At 41.5% G+C, this 19074-nt stretch overlaps 1 protein-coding gene across 2 annotated transcripts in view; it reads left to right on the forward strand.

Annotated features, from left to right (window-relative positions):
* The window catches only part of rsrc1 (arginine/serine-rich coiled-coil 1), a 106095-nt gene that overhangs the window by 52016 nt on the left and 35005 nt on the right, over positions 1-19074 (forward strand). For both annotated transcript variants that reach the window (XM_072392462.1, XM_072392461.1), the window contains exon 6: positions 1335-1386. In XM_072392462.1, the coding sequence (XP_072248563.1) occupies positions 1335-1386 (52 nt within the window). The remainder of the gene's footprint in view (positions 1-1334; positions 1387-19074) is intronic.

Here is a 19074-nt window from a genome sequence, read left to right on the forward strand (position 1 = left end):
ATGGCCAACCTATGTCGGTGCCTGAAACATGGCTGAGAACTTTTTCCAGGTTCTCAATTGAGAAAAAGAGTTTTCCACCAAATAGGGATAGAGGAGTCTGCCAAACTGCTGCACTGCTCCTATAACATTGCAGCATGTAGTGGGATGCCAGTCAAAGCAGTTGGAAAAGCAGCAGATGTAAACCTCTGTCCAAACCCTGAATATACATTTGCTACTTCTTTTAATTTTCATTATTTAAGAATCTATTTTTTACACCCAGTACTGTCGACATGGCAATTTTCTTTCCTGGTTGTATTTTTTTTTAAAGAATCTGAAATGCTTTGTTGTTTTTATGTGACCCACAAAGAACTGCCATCCTTAGATGAACTATTACTCATATCCTGTAGGCTTCAACCTTTGTTCATGGTTATGGTTATGGTTCAGCACCATGGACAGCACATGAAAGTGAGGCCATGATTAAGTTGTTTTAGGCAAATGTGGTGTAGTAATAGGAAGGAAAGGCTTTTAAACCTACCCCAATAACCAGCCATCACTATAAAATCCATCTGACATTTTCAGGAAAAGTTCTTTAGTCTGAAAATGAAGTGTACTGAATGTTTGAGAAAACTTTCATTGCCTGAAAGCCCAGCTTGATTATTCTGATTGCCTTTTGGGATTATTCCTCTTTATACGTCTGCACTTTTCCCATCAGTGCCTTCAGAAGCAGGGACAACACAAATAAAACGTTAAACACCGGCTGCTGAAGCCATGACGCACTGAGAAAGACTGGAGACCAAAAGAATTAGAACAAGTTCCTTCCAGTGTGAGATTCAAACAGATCCTCCAACAAATTAAGTATAAAACGGTTTGGCAGCCAATGTATTATGAATATTTTTGAAAACTCGCTTCCTTCCAACTTGCACTCTCTTTGCAGCACCTCTTCTTAGAAGCTCAAAATTAGTTTAGACACGCTGCAGTTAACAGTAAAGCAGCTACGGCAAATAAATTTTATGCCATGATTTATTTAAATGCCAAAATGTGCTGCTCTGAGAGGAAAACTCCCACAAGTGCAAATACAACAGTGTCAGCTGTGAGAATAGTTGTCGAGGCTTATCCAGTCCAAACTTTTTTTCTCTGCGCCTCCGGTAAGAGAAAAGAAAAAGAGGGCTTGTGTTGTCCATTTGTATCGGCCATGCTTAACGTGCCCTCAGTCAACATAGTTGGACCTCCAGCTTTTCTAAAGCTGTCCCTGACATCTGACCCCCAACGCCCTCACAAATAAAAAAACAACAAATTGCTATGAAAATTTCATGCAAATTATCTTCCCTAATTTTCTCTTTGAAACTTTCCTACAGACTCCAGCAGAGCAGGCTAAAGTCCGGATGCATATGGTGCTGCAGGCTGCAGGTAAGTGATATTTTTCCTTTTTTTTTTTTTTTTTTGTCCGTGTTGTTTACTTCTGCTGCTGTAGTTTAAGCAACCTCCATATTGTGCCCACGGGCTCATTTAGATCTGCTAATTTGACGGCAGAGTGTTGGAATATTATAAAGCGTTGCTTATTAAATCAGCGCTTACTGTGCTGAATTATGATTTTTCTACTCGGAGTCCATCTCTTTTAAAATACCTCAACCATGAGAACTAGATTGGTCCTTGGATGACAGGGTGGGTCGATGGGTGTATAAATAAAGATCTAAATGTGAAGCCACTTTAGAGTAAAAGAAAAACATGTTGAATATAAAGTATGGACCTTTTTTTTTATTTTTTTTTTTTTAAATGTGTCGTGTAGTTTGCATGAATGTTTTGGAAATTTCACGGTTTAGCCCTCCCTGCACACACTGCATCTGTCTCACACTCACAGACTACTGCATGCACGACCACTCACCCCTTCGAGTGCTTCTGGGCCCATATTCACTGCAGCTTAATTTCAAACACTCCTCCCAGTACATAAGTCATAGATGTCACCGTGTACATGGTGTATATATTCCAGTGTGTATTCGAAGGGTAGAGTTGCGAGCCAGATATGACAGGCAGAGATTGACTGTGGAGAAAGATGTCTTCATGTTTACAGTCTCGCAGACATACACGCACAGCACTTCAGAACTGGGTTCTAATTTCACCACAGAAAATATATGAAAGGACCAGGCATCTATACATCATCTATAAAGCACCCGCCAGCTACATACTTACCTCACTTAAGACTTGTTCAGCCATACTGGGGGCTACAGAACAACACTGCCATCCCTCGATGTAATTTTGCTGAGTTGAACTTTGTGAGGCATATATGACATACTTCAACTTGCGTTAAATTCACGCAACAAATTTTACATGTGAGTATTTCTTATTTGATTATTTTTTATTTTTTTGTGGGGATTATTTAACTTCTGTGCACAGTCAAGTCGTATTCTAATGTAAGTGAGACACCGCACACTCTGTCACCCTTAAGGCTCATGTTCTACTTTTGGTAGTGAAGCCTCATAATTTTTAGCATGTGGCTTTGAGTGCATTGGGCCAGACTGGTGCAGACGCAGACCCAGGGCCAGACGCAGGACTAAAGGAGAGGGTTTAATGTGCTGGACATGTTTCTGGTTTTCCTCTCTGTCTCCTGGAGGCTTCCAAAAGAACAGGTTTATGGCTCAGTCAAAGATTGTCCTCGCCACAGAGCCCAGGCTGGTCTGTATCAGGCCTTCTGATGCTCATGTTCATGCAACTCACAAATGAAATATAGATTTTAACTTGATAAAGCAGTTTGTATTTTGTACTGGAGCTTTTTTTGTTTATTTTGGCTGCCTAGCGTCACTTTGGTGTTCTTGCTAATTTAACCTTGTTTGTATGACACATTTTCATAATAATTTCCTCAACCTGCAGAAGCTTAGTGTTCTGCTGCCAGGTCTTCTAAATCCATCTGCCTTACAGTTCTTCTTATGCTTATAACTTGTATTTCCCTCAACATTGCCCCTTTCCTCTTGTCCTTCTGTCTGTCTGCTCACTTTCTGTCTTACTGTCTTTGTTCCAGTGTTGTTAGTGGGCACAGGGAGCTGGGGATGGAGGGCAAGAAGGAAGCAGCAGATGTTGGGAGGTTGTGTGAATGTTAATGTCCTGACGTAGCCGAGGAGCTTAAGCCTACTCCTCCTTCTTCCCTCCGTTCCTCTCTGAGCGCCCGCCAGGCTTTCTCTCTCGGGGTCTCCTGACATCCTTAAAGCCCGCGGCTCTCCTCTCCTCTTCTCTGCTCTCTTCCATCTCTTTCTCTCCCATCCCCTCCCTCCTTTTGTCCGTCTATGGACTCTCTCTAGTCAGTAGAGAGCAGATCATCCCATGGCTAAAGCGGCTCAGGCCTTTGTGTTGGGGGGCTCTGTGGACCTGTAATGAGCCCCCTCGGCTGGCCCGCTGGCCTGCTTAGCACTCACTGGGGGCTTTCAGTGCGAGTCTGCGTGTGTGTGTGTGCGTGTGTGTGTGTGTAGGATGAGGAGGGATGAGAAGGGCAACACTGGCCCCCAATGAAAGAGCTGGATGGATATGTTTATGGGTCACTTCATGCTTGGCCTACATATTAAACACACACAAACACACACAGTAACACTCCTCATTTCCAAGATGGACTTACTTAATAATTTGGTAAATTATTAGATCATTTTCATAATCCGCTTCATAATTCAGTTGTTGCATAACTTTATTATGCGGCTTTCAAAGAGGTTTTATTGCCATTATGATTTGAGTGAGACAAACATATTTAGATATTTCTGACTACAGTCAAAAATTCCTTTTTCTGAAATCTGTATTTTAAGAAAGGCCATGAACCAACGCTAATGTGTGCAGTTTCTTATGGCTCATCTGATTGGTCGTCTTGCAGGGAAACTTCCTGCTCTGGTTGTCATGGCAGAGGAAGTTCAGCTGGCTTTACTTGTGTACAGGTTGTGCCATAAAAGTAAATGTAGCAGCATTTGTAGTCTTTGATTCCTCTGGATCTACATGCCACCTGTCGTTGTTGGATACACATGCAGTTGTTGATATTTCATTACCCCGCAGTGCGTTTTCGGGGCCTGGATTCATCTGCTACTCTCTCAACACATATATTGGATCCTCACATCACAGGTGCTACATTGGTCTTACAATTTTTTGAAACCAAAACCTTCACATAAACAGATACTTTGTGTCATTTATGCTTCTGTGCACACACTCGGCAACCATGACGCCCTGGCTTTATGCGCTATCCTCTTTTCATTTTATTCAGTTGCTTTGGTCTTGGCTCTTTTCATAGCGATGTCCATTTCCACTCAAATGAGCACAAGTATGGTGCACTGTGCAGTGGGCCTCTACTTATCCACACATCAATAGGGAGTGTTTGCAGAACACCCACTTAGGACCTGGGGGCCAAGGGTCATCAAAACCTTCTTCTTCTCCCTATTTGAACCTTTGACAGCAGGAAAACAAACAATCCTTAAGATCTCATCAGAGGCTTGAACTTGGAAGGGCCTCACTGGTATGAATTAACTTCCCCCTTTTGGATTGACACCTTGCCAGAGTTGGTAGGATGGGAAGTGTTCTCATCTGCAAATTTGACAATGTTTTATTACTAAATGTTGGTTTTGTGTACAGTTCAATTTACAGACATTGATTGATGTGGTTATCTGTAAGTTTTGGGTGTTTGTGTGTGTGCCAAAGGGCCATAGAGGTCCTCACAATGCTGCATAGTCCCAGACTGTCAAACGAGGGAATCTAGGTCAATGTTGTAATGCATTTTGATTAACTTTTGATTTAAAGTATGAAAAACTGTACACAGCTCATATATAGCAAAAAAGAAAAAAAAAGCTTTGTATGTAGATGAATCTGAAGTACTCTTGAGTTACAGGTAATACACAAATATTACTTGATAGGACAAAAAGTATAGTTGCAAGTCAAGCAAAAAAACAATTTTCTGAGTTAGGAAAAAACCTGAAAATGAAAATTGAACACACGTCTCTTTCCATCTTTTATATGCAGATGCTCCTCTTGCACCCACTTTTTCTGCAGATTATCATTTGTTTTTCCAAGCTCTTTGTGATCAGTTTTTTTTTATTTCTGTCTGTTGATATCAGCTCTTTGATTGAATGACAGACACGAAGAGGCAAACGTTGCCTGATCAGAACAACCTTAACAGTGCCATACTATTGTACTGACTGACAGGGTATTAGGCTTTTCTGTTGCAGCAGGGGTCCTAAAGAGAGACACACACACAGACCAACACACACCATTTCACTCAAGCTTCTTCTCTGCATCTTCTTGTGCTTCTGCTGCCCTCTATCCCTCCCACCCCACCACCCCAGCCCACCCCCTAAGGCCCTGACAGATGTGTGCTGAACAGACCACATACATGGAGGGTGTCACCTTACCCCCTCTGGAACTAAAGGGCTAATGCAGCTCATTTAGGAGGCTGCCACCCTTTGTTCAGTCAGGATAAGAGGTGACGGGCATGGGGACACTGGGACAAGATCTGTTTTTTTTTTGTTTGTTTTTACATCATGTCTTTATATCTCTTATTTCGGACATAGTTCTCCACTTTTATTATCATCCCTTTGGATCTTTAGGTCGTCACTGGAATGTAGGATTCAGGATTTTGTTCAGAAGTGCATTACGGTCATTATGCGTTATCCATCTTCATCCTGCTGCTGTCACTGTGATCGTTGTAGGATGTTTTTCTGTGACATGACTAAGACGTTTGCCACAAACAACATTGACCCTCATTTCAAAGGGGATTTCTCTGTGAAAACACATGGGAATTGCCCAGTAATTCTGCTAACAACACGTCCCATGTCTCCCTCGCTAAATATGTTGTTATTGTAACAGCAGCTGCACGCCACTTTATCATAACCAGCGTGGACTGTGAACTGTTCTTTAAGGCTTGTTGAGATAGAAGGCGTCTGAGGATTTTTATGTCTGAATTTTCACTAAAACCTGTATTTCTCCACCTTTGAATGGAAATAGAATTAATTTGTTAAATTCTGCCCTTTCCTTGTGATAAATGCATTTAGTGTGTGTATGACAAATGGTCCTATTGGCTCAATGTCCCGATTTAATGCTACTGCAGTTTCGATTTTCTGATTGAACTGCAAGGTTTCAGTTTAAAATCGGAAATGGAGGAAGAAAATCGGCCCCATAGATTGATGAATTAAACGGCCTGGAATATTGACAAGATTTTCTTTTAATGCTTTGATTTGAAACTTGCTGTATCAGCAAAGTTATTTCCAGGCTAGCAGCATTGTAGGAAGTATGATATGCTATTTGGTTATTGTTTGTGTGGAAGTTGTACCATAGCAGTAGAAGGGTAAAAAGGCAGCTTTTTCCCATATTCCTATAAATGAAACAATTCCAGAACAACAACAGAACCCCCCCTTCCCCTTGCATCTCTGCAGGAATGTGTCTCCTGTTGTCCTTTGGGAGGATAATAGCACAGGGTTGTCCTGTAATTTAGTCTCTGTAACCATTGATCAGTTGGATTTATGTGCCATTACCTCACTGTTCCAGTCAACACTCGTAATTAAGTCAGAGAAAGAAAGAGAAGCAGGGCCTACAGTTACACAAGACCCAAATACCTGAATCAAATTTGAGCAAATGGTCCCTAATGTTCACCTAGCAGGTGGCAGACAGTCTGACCTGCAGATGAAAAAGGGAGATGGATGGAGTTTTTTGAGCTCAGTTTAAAGAGCTAGGTCTCATAGACAGAGCCCCTCATCTTTTCTCTATCCTCCTCAAAAGATGTCTGTGCTTTTGAGGTGCACGTGTGTTTTAAGATGGGATTTCTTTGAAATAAGGTCCTCTGTACCTACAGGAAAAAGATTTCCAATAACAAATATGTCTTTTAGTTCAGAGGTGTCTGTCATTTGCAAGAAGGACCGAATGACCTAAGAACTGTATAGATCAGAGGTTTATGTGCGATTGATTTTTGGTTTGTTTTATGGGTATAATAAACGCAGCTTCCACTGTTCCACTTTTTTTTTTTTAAAGTATACTCGTGACCCCAACCCCACCACTCCTCAGTGCTCTGCTGTTACAGGGACAATTCAGTTGACAATTCATCTCCCAAGCATGTTTATACAATGTTTTCAGGACTCTAGTCTGTTACTTAGTCGTTATGTCATGTCAGTATTAGGCTGTCCCTCTTTGAATAGGTTTGTTATGTTGTCTACAACACATCTTTATGTGTGTCTTGCAAAAGAAAACCTGGCAGTCATAGAGACTGGGTTCCTTTTTTTTTTTTTTTTTGTCTTCTGAAGCTTTCCGGTAGATTTTTGTCAGTTCGGTGTGATGTACAGCTCACTGCTTCTGTCCTCTGCTGTGCTGGACTTACACATAGCTACAAAAAAAGAATGAAAATCGACAGGATTTTCACCTATAAGGGGGAGAAAGAGCAGGTAAAGTATTAGGAGAGCTTTGGTTTTTCTTGTATGAGCTGATTTTAAGTAGCATCTGTTGAGCTTCTGAAAAAAGGCCATTATGAGAATGTTTAAATCCAAATGCAATAATTTTTGTACACCCCCCCCCCGCCCTTTTTATTTTTATTTTTTTACTCCCCTCCTTGTCGGTGTTTGAGACACATGACGATAGCCTCTCCTCCTCCCTCTTCCTCTCTCTCCTCTCAACATGTAGACATTTCCATAACAGAAGAGACTATTTTTAATTTGCTGCTCTCCATAATTTGGCAACATATGGTTTAAACGGTTTTGATGCAAATGTATGTGCTAATTATTTGCAGACGAGCCTTATACAAACCAGCCATTGAAGTGGAATGAAAGCAAATTTGCAATCACCTTAAATTTTGCTAACCATTTACTGCTAAGTAAACTTTGCTAAGTAATTGAATTACCTTGCACCACTGGCAGGCACGCTGGGCTTCTGGGAAGGGGGTGGGAGTGGAAGCTGAATGTAAAGAATGCAGAGTTTAAGAGAAAGATGAGGGTAAAAATGTGTTATAACAATCAAATTATTGTAAAAGGTATTACCCCTGCTTAATTTTTCTAAGCGAAGAGAAGAAGGAGATATGAATCTTGATATCACCTTTTTTTTTTAAGGACCCTGCCATCTCCTCAGTTTGCGTTTGTGAATGTTTCTACAGAGATCTAATGGATGTGGCAGCCCAATTGGCCTTGGATTAGACATAAATGGATTGGAGCAAGTGTTGAGCTGCACTTTTTCCCTGCCTTCATGATTTGGAGTAATTTCTTCCCTCTGACACACTATTCCTCACGTTAAGGCCGGTGCTGTGCAATTATGCCAGGAATGTAATCGCATTTTTGCCTATTACTGTGGTCATGGCTGTTAATCACGATTGTTGTTCTCTGTGAATTTATGCAGTGAGATGCAGCGCTCCTGTGGCAACATGACTACATGTGTCCCATATTTTCTGAAAGAGTATTTTACCCCTCAAGTAGTTTTCCTTGAACGAAATAGACTGTGGTCCACACACAAAATCTATATGTAAAGATGCAAAAAGCATTTTTTTTATAAGCGCTTCGCTCATTTCTTGATCACACCTGAATTATCGCTTTTGTAGCTAATTGCATTTTAAAAGGCACATATAAGGTGATCTTAGTTACCCGTGTAGAAGTTCTATGTATGCTGTTGTCCACGATGTTTCTCAAACTTTCTCAAAGAGAGAAAAAGTTGAGGGAACGTGAGTCGTCTGGACATACCAGCGCTTCCATTGGCGCTGAAGGTGACTGTGCAGACAGTTTGTACAGCAAGTACACACAGTGAGGCGATAACCTCCCGACAAAAAAGCGTGATGCAAAAAACACACAAAACCAACTCCATGTCCCACAGGAGACTACATTTGTTGTACACTTTGGAATTACCCAGCCCACCCGTTTAGGGAAAACATTTCACATTTGATCTCTCATTGAAATACCAAAGATTGTCGTCTGTAACTTTACTCTGTAAAAGAACTGATGCCACACTTTTTTCACTTATATCTGCAGCCGGTTCACTTAGCTTAGCAAATGTATTAATGCAAGGGGAAACGACCGACCTAGCTCTGTCCATATGTAAGGTAATCTGCCTCTAAAGCTGAAGAATAAACTTGTTGTGTCTCGTGTTTTTAATCTGTAAAGACAAAGTTTGAGTGGTGGTCGGTGCAGGAAAGCAAACGTGCACGTGTTCCATAAAAAATGCATTTGTTCTTCTTTAACCTTACACAGATGCACATGGTCAATTTACGGTTCTATTTTAAGCCGTATTGGTTTTCATGGCGGGCAGTATGTTGTACAGTATGGAGAAAAACACTGTGTGTAGTTCTGTTGCCCTCCTGCTACACCACATCAACATGCTGCAAACACTCTAGTTTCGGATCTTTAAGCTTCGCATAAAGATCAAGAAAAAAAAGCCTGACTCTGTTAGTTTTTTTTTTTTTTTTTAATCTTTATCAGCTTCTGTGGGGGTTGTCATGGTACACATAAACTCCAGCATTTGTGCAAACTGTTGCGACATTTGTGTGTTTGTAGGTAAATGTGTTGTGTGTGCGTTTCTGTGTGTCCCTGTCCTGAGTTTCGCTGCTTCAATAACAAGCACACCCACTGATTTCAGTTAAAAATCTAACTCTAACTGGCAGTTTCATGTTGAAGGCTGTCTTTCGCTGTCATATATAACCAACTGTCATTTCAAAGAAGTCAGTACTTCCCTAAGTTTTTGTTTTTTGATCCGCATTTGTTTTTTTTTGTTTTTTGTCTCATCAATATGTCTTCCTCTAGTGGTATAGTTGAAACAGCATCTTCCCTCCTTTCACACCAGCAGGGCTTCTCAGACACACACAGGAAAGCAAAGCTGGGATGGATTTGAAGTAATAAAAACCCCTTTGTTTTAGTTTGTATTGGACCATTCATCATCACTTTATTTAATACGAGGCTGTAATTGTGCCATCCCCAACCATCACTAATGGCTGTGTTCGTCTGTGTTTGCTTTGTTGATGGAAATGAATGAAATTAGGATAAACAACCGCAGAGTCGCGTGTAATCAAGCCCTGATTAATGTACCAGCGTTTCAGCGCCGTTTCTCATTCCACAACACCTGATATCTTTCCCATAAACAAATTGTGTTTGTCTAAATGAAGAAATTAAATGACGCATTTGATGAGTTTATGATTGACCCAGTCCGGCTCGTGGCTCATTACTCTCTGTCTTTGAGGCCAAGAGGTATGTTACTAATGCTCTGTCACTTCCCACACAAGGATTTATCACCACCACTGATTAATGGCAGCCAAACAGCATTTTAATAATTTTATGATTGTGGTTTCTGGCAGTCACAGGGAGAGATCTTGAACGAGAGAGAGGAACATGGAGGGTAATGGGAGGGAGGGAGGGGTAACAAGGGAGAGGGCCCAAAAAAGGGAGAGAGAGCAACAGAGAGTGTCAATTTTTTTATGCTTGTGCAGGATGAGCAGACGGAGACATGATTATTCACCGCATGAACATTCCCGCAAATCTTCCTTTTGCACTTGAACAGTGTTTCATGCACACGTTCAATGAGTTTCTCCCCTCTCATTATTGCATTCTCTTTTCCATTGGAAAGCAACAAATTGGCAGCAAATATGTGTAAAATGCGGGTGAAATGTGGAGGTGGATCAAGGGGGTTGGGCTGATTTCGAGGAAAGGTAGGGGTTAATGGCAGATGGATGAAGATTATGAAATAGCCAAAAGATGTTATGGCAGACACTGATAGGATGATCTAAAGGGCTTCAGAAATGAGAAGATGTTCATGTGAATTAATGTTTAAGTTCAGACTCGTGACCAACTTAATGATGTCAACTCTAGCATTTGCTGTTCGTTTTCTTCTTGCCTGTTACCAGCTGCTACTTTGCGACTTACTTCAGTCGGTGTGCCTTGTTAGCAGGTCGCAATCAGTGCTCTGGCACAAACTGCATGTAGCGTGTGTCTGTCTCCCGCTTGTGTTTCATACTGCGCGCATGCGTAGGCCGGTCTTCTCTGCTACGTCTGTTGTTGCCGCCTTGCACCACATACAAGTCTTCGCAGAATAAAACAAGAGAGCTCAGAGGTCACTGGAGCTTGTGTTCTAATGAAACTGCTTTATTTGACAGACTTTCGCCTAAGATAACTGTCTTCTGTCCCTCTTGATGGAGAGGAGGGATTCAAGGATATGAATGAAATATCCTTCAGAAAGGTTGTCCTCCAACAGGGAGGTTGGCGGTTCAATCCCCAGCTCCTCCACAGGTTTAAGGTGACTCTGGGTAATATATGCTCATTGTTGTGAGACATTAAGAAAAAGTGCTTATATATATATAAAATAAGAGGCTCTGTATGAGTGTGTTATATATATATATATATATATATATATATATATATATATATATTTACCATTTATCTAGACACAACCAACTTTTCTTTATTTATCGTTAACAATCGGTTATTCCCTCCCCTGTTTAATGTCCCAGTGAAGCTTCAGATAATGAATAACTCCTTCAGTTACTGAGTACAAAGCATGCTTTGGTTGAACCTATTCATTTTCTGTTTCACTGCTGAACAGAGATTAGGTGCAACTGTTTTTGATATTCATAGACACTTTTTTTTTTTTTAAAGATGTAAAATGATATCAGACGATTTGCATAATTTTCAGCTTTATTTTCATTTTAAAAGGGAAACTCATCACAATGTTTAATGACTCAGCTGAATGCAGGATTTCTTGCAATACAGATGCTACATGTAAAGATGATTCATCAGTGATGTTTGTGTCCACTCTCTATAGCTCACTGAGAAAGGAAAGGACAAAGTTGCTTTTTGGTTTTTCGATGCTCTATTGTTGATCTTTTTTTCAAAGATCACTGTTCTCTTCATCACTTGCAGGGTAATGAGTGACAGCTCTTTAATCTTATTGTCAGTTCACTAAATGCCCGGTATGCGTCACATGACTTTTAGCCACCACAGATCTAAGATGATCATCGTAAGACAATCGTGATGATTTTGTCTTACGATATCCTGTGAGAAAGGTTCAAATATGGCCGATTTTCTGGAATTGGAACCGAAGAAAGTCTACAAAAAACTTTCTGACACTGTCCGAAATTTGCTGTGTGTCTGCAGCTACGGGCTACATCTCCTAATTAACCAATAGGAGAGCAGCTCATGAGCAGGCACGTGCTTTGTTTCCCCTCACAGGGCCGAAGAGTTAAACTCTCCACGCCACGGGGCGCACTGCGCAGGCGGCCGTGGTTTTGAGCAGAGCGCGTTTCATTCCTGCCACAGCGGCAACCTTTCAAAGTGAATGTTAGTTTGAATTAGATTAGTGTGGGTCATTTTTCCTTCTACCTCAGAGACGCAGGAATAAACGCAGCCTGGCTGATAAACATTTAGACACCTGTCGTCTCCAATCTTACATTCCCAGCCTCAGGAACAGATGGAAGTCATGAGTTGTTTTAAACTTCTAATGGAGTCCTAATTGTGGACAGATTGCGCTGTTACCCCAGCTGACAAACGCACACTCGGCTCATTAGTTCGCTCTTCTTTTCAGACCTTTTACATGTTTCTGCCCTTGCTAATCATACATGTCTTTCAGTTTTCTTCCTCTGTAACATCCTGTAGTCATGTACACACAACTTTCCTGCAAGTACATTACGTGTCCCCTTTCTTTCTCCCCATCATCATCTTCAGTTATTTCTTTCAGTGTACAGTCATCCCGGTTTCTACTTGCTGCTCCCTCTTGCATCGGTCTAGCAGTCCGAGCACCGCACAGCAATCCCAACTCCGACCCAACAAGCTCCCCTCTGTGTGACTGATGACAGAGACATCCACCCACACTGATTCAAAAAGACAGCACTGACATATTACTTACAGAAATACACACACACGGGCGCACGTTTACAACTGTCAGAACTGCTCATTTGTCCGGGATGCCACACCCAATACTTTCCGCGCTCTTCCGCTGCGTCTCGCGGCCCAAATCTAGCGGTTCCAGTGGAGGAGTGAAGAGAAATAAACAGTTAATTAATCCACCATTGGCTCAATCTCGCAGGTTTATGCTTAATTAGCAAACCAGGCAATAAGGGGCCCCTAGATACACGTATACTTCCAGCCAAGGCCCCCCCCCCCCCCCCCCCCCCCCCCCCATCTACCACACCAGAACACCAGCCGTGTGTTTAAGGAGACATAAATATCAGAAATTACATTGCTCCTCTTTCATCTCCTCTTGCTGCGAAGCAGGAATTCTGTGGGGGAATTAATGTTCATTTAATTTCCCTTCTTTCTTCCCCTCATATATTTGCATTCTTCACGTATTTCTTCTCTCTCTGTCTCTCATATACACACGGAGAACAGGGCCTTTTTCATAGCTACTACATCTGCAGCACACATGTTCGGTGTGTGTGCATTTGTGTGAGCGTGTCTGGCCCATGAATTAGTGCAGGTTACCTAAAAAGACAGATGTCTGGGCTTCTATCTGCTGATGGTGAAAGTATGTTTTTCTGATGTCCTGGACATTATCCCTTGTTACGAAAGGCTAATCTGTCTCCCTCTATTTGATTCATGTCTTTTTGCAGCCAATGGCCAAAGCTGCAGCCAATCCAGGCTGCAGACTCTGCCGTAGAGATTGAGGCAATCAGCTCGGCTCGTTCTCAGAGTAACAGCAATCCCGGGCTGGGGCTTTCTGATCGTGTTTTAGTTATCCAGAGGAGAGATTCGAACTCTGGTGAGAGGTTTTAGTGACAGTTGCGTATCTTACAAGGTCACAATGACCATTGTCGGGTCGCATTGTGCTGATTTGGCCCAAAAACTTACTGACTGATGTTTCTTAAATGACAAACAAAGAGGTTCAATCTGCATTAAATACATATTGTTCTGTTAGTTAATGCTCAGGTCTTAACATTCTCATTAGGATCATTTGTTCAGTAGAGCGTCTCAATTCAATAATATATGTATGTCCATATCTGTGCGTTAGTGTGTTTGTTTGTGTGTCTTTTAACCTCTTTTAAAAGAGCTGTGATGGTTTAGGTACAGATCACACAGTGAATTACTATTCTGGAAGTCCAGAAGAGGAATTGACTGATGAGCATAAAGGTTATAAGATGCAAAGAAACATTTTACATTATGACAAGAAAGCTACAAGCTCTGAAATGTTGTTTTTTTTATTAATTTTTTTTAGCAGTTTACAGGCAAATTATTAAATATTGTCTTGTAACAAGGTTATATAACAGATATGTGACTTAAAAGAGTGTTCATTTTGTCAGTGTAGCACTGTGGCTTTACAGCCCGTTGCTCTATTCAGGCTAACTCTGGAAACAGTCTCAACGCGTTGTCTTTATTACTTTGCACACCCATAATTTATCATTGCAGCCAGGCACAGACGTAGGCTTTTACTGTTGATATATCAGTATCTTGAAGTTTTCAATGTTAAGTGGCCTTCTGCCCAGAAGCATTCAAGTCAAAGAGGGTAGAGGAGTTTTGGTGAGATAGATGTTTATTTTATTAATCCAGACTGCTGCAACATGTGTTTTATTGGTTTACTCGCCCTGTTGGATTTAGTGAGGGTGGACTAAATGGCAGAAACTGCTCTCTGTTAAAGGAAACACGGTTGAACAGCAGCCACACACAATTGTATGATGTTCTCCTAACAAGCTGATACCCTGAATGTCTATATCAAACAACGATCTATATGATATTAATTATTTTCATAGCGTTGGCTTTCCATGGGCACATAGAATACACAAAGTGAACCTAACAGTTCAATTTGTATTGACAAATATTTGCCTCTAAAGTATTGAGAAGAGATCATCAGCAGTGATGGAGACAATTGAGCTTTCACAAGCAGTTAACACATGAGGAATCAATCTAAATAAGATAACTGGTCACGTCTCTAAATACTTGTATAAACTGTATTTAACAGTACAGAGAGTCTGGTATTCAGATATTAGGTGGACAGTTTTTGATGCTGGTAAACCAGCGTAAAATAGAGAGTCTTGCTATTGTCTTTCCACCTTGAATCAACAGTTTCATCAAAGACTGAAGATTGTACCCTTCAAACCGGTGTGATTTATCAGGGGATTATTAGACTTTATTCATTTTAGCAAGACACATCTCTAATAAACTGTTAATTAGCTTGAAAGTAATGAAGTTAATCTACAGTATTTAAAAGTAGCGATACACTCACGTACGACCTCTGCTCGGTCCACTCGGCAGCTTTAATGTTTTTCAGCATCTGATTAAATGTATCTTAATGATGCGTCCTAAGTGGAAATTAAGCTCTGTGTTTTTGAAAATGTTCTCTGTGGACACACACCAGTAGAGGGTGTACTTTGGAAACCTGACAGATGTGGGTTGACCTGACTGGCTGGTGCCTGTCGCTGCTGTGTGCAGAGATATGTTGATATGAAATACCAAACTCTGCTTTGTGCCGCCAGCACCAATGTGTGTGCATATGAGAGAAAAGAGGGGACGCGTGTCTGATCTATACAAAAATCTATTTCAGAGATTAGTTTCACTGCAGTGTCGAATGAAATGTGTAATGGTGTTTCTAACAGTAATGAACCTTCAAATGGTCCATCTGGGGTAAAACCGGCCAGGGTTTTTATAAAACCCGTGCATGACCTTTGACCTTAACTTGATAGAGGTGTGGATTTAAACAGGCTTGCGGGAATCTTGATTACTTCTGCTGGAACATCGTCACTAACAGTGAGAAACAGATGAGTGTGATGGATATAGAGTAACAAGGACGTCTTAGTTTTAAGGAAAAAGTCCAGATGTCTGACAAGTGGTGTAGCTGAGGGGGGTGGGGGGGGGGGTTGGGTTGTCACCAGATCAGGGCTAATCGGTGGGATCAACTGGAGTGAATAGGCTAGTTGTTATTCTGAATTGGCCAAGATATGTGGTTATGTGATAGAGAGCGAGGGATTAAATCCCTCTGCCGACATTGTGGGAATTCTATACAAGCTGGCTTTTCTACTCTGACAGACTCACAGCAGTATGAGAGCAGGAATGAGCACTGGTGATAAATGTATAATCCCCACACACACACACACACACACCATTAAGCCCAGTGGATTACAGTTCGGGGAATTACAACGGGGATCTCTGTTGTCTCTTCCTCTGTCTTGCTCTTTCCTCTCCTCCTCTGCTTTCACTGCCCTCGCTTGTCAACAGCCCCACTTGGCCCAGGCTGCCAATCCAAAGCTTTGATGAGGCAGTGTCAGCTATTTGTTTTGGCCAAGCACAAATGAATCTCTGAATAGCAAGAGCGATAGATGGAGAGACAGAGGAGCTGAAGGAGAGGGAGAATGGCCATTCTAATCTACCACCTTCTTCCTCCTTTCCTTCTTTTTTGTTGTCTCCCTCACATGTCTTTTCCTCTCTCTCTCTCTCACTCTCTCTGTGTCTCCGTTCTTAACTCCGTCTCTTGCCCTTTATCTCTTAAGCACAGACTGTGCCAGTGTGGGCTTGCAGATGATTACCAGTGTAATCACTCACATTTTAGATGGTGTGATAAGAGAAAAGGCCTACAAATCATCTTAACACCCCCTAAATCCCCTGAACTCCATCTCAACAAAACGGAGGCCAACAACTACTTTATTTTTGTCCTCAGTGACAGTAGGCCGGAAAATTCCCTCAGAAAAGCCCAGTTAAAACAATGCCTCGGTAAGCCCATTCTGCCTGTATCCACTGCTTATTTCTGTGTAATGTAAGCCCTGGATTTGACAGTGTAAGTAGATTGGCGCACAATGTAAGTACAAGTGGAGTTGATGTAGCTAACTTTGTACTAAGTGGCTGCTTGCAGCGTCTTAGTGAGGGCTGCTCTCTGTCACTGTGGAGTTTTAAGGCGTTCATTTCCAACTACCTGCGGGAACTATTGAAGTGAAGATTGTTCTTTTTTTTTTATTGCTTTTTTATACTGGTTATACTGGAGTTTTGGTTAGTGTCAAGTGGACAAATTGAGCCTCAAATAGATGTCTGGACCAGTACTGGTCCGTTGTGGGAAGGAAGTTGTTACTGGTGTGAGGTGAGGGTTTGAAGCCTGCATTGCTCAAACGCTGAGAATAATCCGTCAGTGATGCACACTGCATCCAGTGCTTCCGCTTTTACATGAAAAATGTTTTCTAATTATAGAAATTCTATGAATGACGTTCACACTTGGGTGTCTCCAAGGAAACGGGAACAGTTTAAGTTCCATTTTTGATTCCTATGTAGAAGATGTGAATGAGAAAAGGTGAATGGAAACTCAAAAGATTTATAAAAAAATGTATACCCTCACTTCAGGTGGTTTTTGCCTGTTTCGAAGGGAATGATGGGAATTATGGGGCATGTAAAGAACTTTTCTGATCTGGCAAAGATTGTATTGAGTGGCTCACTGGCTGTTTCTGGTCTGAGCCGGTAAACAACAAACTTCCGTGACCAACCAGCATCCCAGAGATAACGAGCTCTCCTCACAAGAAGAGCTCTCTCCCTTTTACTCTTGTGGATATCTGGCCTATTCCACCTCCACCACCACCCTTTGGTGGTTTGCTCACGTCAAACCAGTCATGGAAAACTTCTTAATTTGGATGTCACTTTTTATAGACAAGTTTACTCCAAACGGTTCTTATACTATCACCAAAGTCTGTTTGGGCAAGAATCCTAAACGCTCCGGAACCGTTGGTGCCTGACAGCTGCTGAACAGGCCGCATTCAGGTGTTTTTACATCACAACCTCCCTGTTTTCTTTCAATAGTCACACAAACCTTTCAGCCATTCTGCTGCGATAGTCGCTCATTAAAGCATCGACACAAATCCAAAATGCTTTAATAGTGTGTTTAAAAGCGGTCTAAAAGTAATTGTTATAGCAACCTCAGCACACAGCAAAGTTCCGTAATTGTTTTAATCAAGCTAATATCTAAAACATTTTGAGCCATGTAAACGTAATCAGTCTCTAGAAAGCACCACAAATTTTCTTTTGTATGTGTAATGCAGCTTGGGAACTGTTAATTACACTTGAAGGGATCCCATAGCAGCAGGCAGGGAGCCCTGAGGGGCCAGTGGTGGGACTGGTGGGACGGAGGAAACAGATTACTTTGGTCTCGGGGCACCAATAGATGGCCAGATGAACCAGCAGGGGCCCCTTTCTTTTATTCATGATCCCAGTGGACCTCCCCACAGGTCTGGAACTTGAAGTCTGCTCACACTAAGCCAGCCCTGGATTTTAGAACAGTTACTTTTACATAGAGCGTTTTTTTTTTTTTTTAAATAATTGTGATAAAGCCAGTCAAACGGCCTTTTTAAAGGATATTGCTAGTTTAGCATTCAGTCATGTTTTCATGAAGGTTTTGTATGAAGACATGAGCAATGCCTGTCTTAGAAAAAAATATATAGAAGAAGGAGACAATGTTGCCTAATATAAGTCCTGTAACATGCTGGTGTATCACTGTATTGAGGTGTGTACACGTTTGTGTGTGTGTACAGGGGTGATAATCCTGTCCCCCGTCTGCAGAGCCCCAGTAAAACCCTGTTAAGCCACTTCATTCACTTTGATCCAGTTTTGGGGGCCAGTTTAATTTCCCATAATGCCGTTGATCAATGATTTCCTTTCAGCACTGATGTAATTAGTGGTTTTAAGCCAATTTCGTGCTCCTCTCTGACGGTGTTTTAGGGGGGCTGGAATTTATTATGAGAGGCGCTTTAAAGGAAGATCAATATCAGCTCACACAGTGGGCTACATGAACATATGAGCACAAGCCGGAAAGTCTGTCTGTTTACAGGCTGTAATAGTTCTATAGACTGAAAAACACAAATTTCATCCATAAACATTTACTCTGCGTTCCCCTTTTAATCTACAGCAGTTGGTGCTGTTTGGAAAACTAAGAAAATTAACAGTAACAGCGATTAAAATCTCCCCCGAAACAATACTATCTCTTATGCATAATTCATCTAATTAATTATGAATATGGTATTACCCCACTAAGAAAGGGTTGTTTTATTAATTAACATGATTAAGTGGTTTGAGCTCGAGCAGGGCGGCCTTAATAGCAAATGGTCAAATGATTAATACGAGCTATTGTTGGTGTCGTCGCTGATCTTCAAGTGCTGATCAGTTCTGACAACAAACAAGTTGAACCTTAAATTCACGACCACAACACAAACCTCCCATCCAGGGAGCGGAATTGCAG

This window comes from Leuresthes tenuis, unplaced genomic scaffold (assembly GCF_036924035.1).
Source record: "Leuresthes tenuis unplaced genomic scaffold, fLeuTen1.0.hap1 SCAF_9, whole genome shotgun sequence".
NCBI lineage: Eukaryota > Metazoa > Chordata > Actinopteri > Atheriniformes > Atherinopsidae > Leuresthes > Leuresthes tenuis.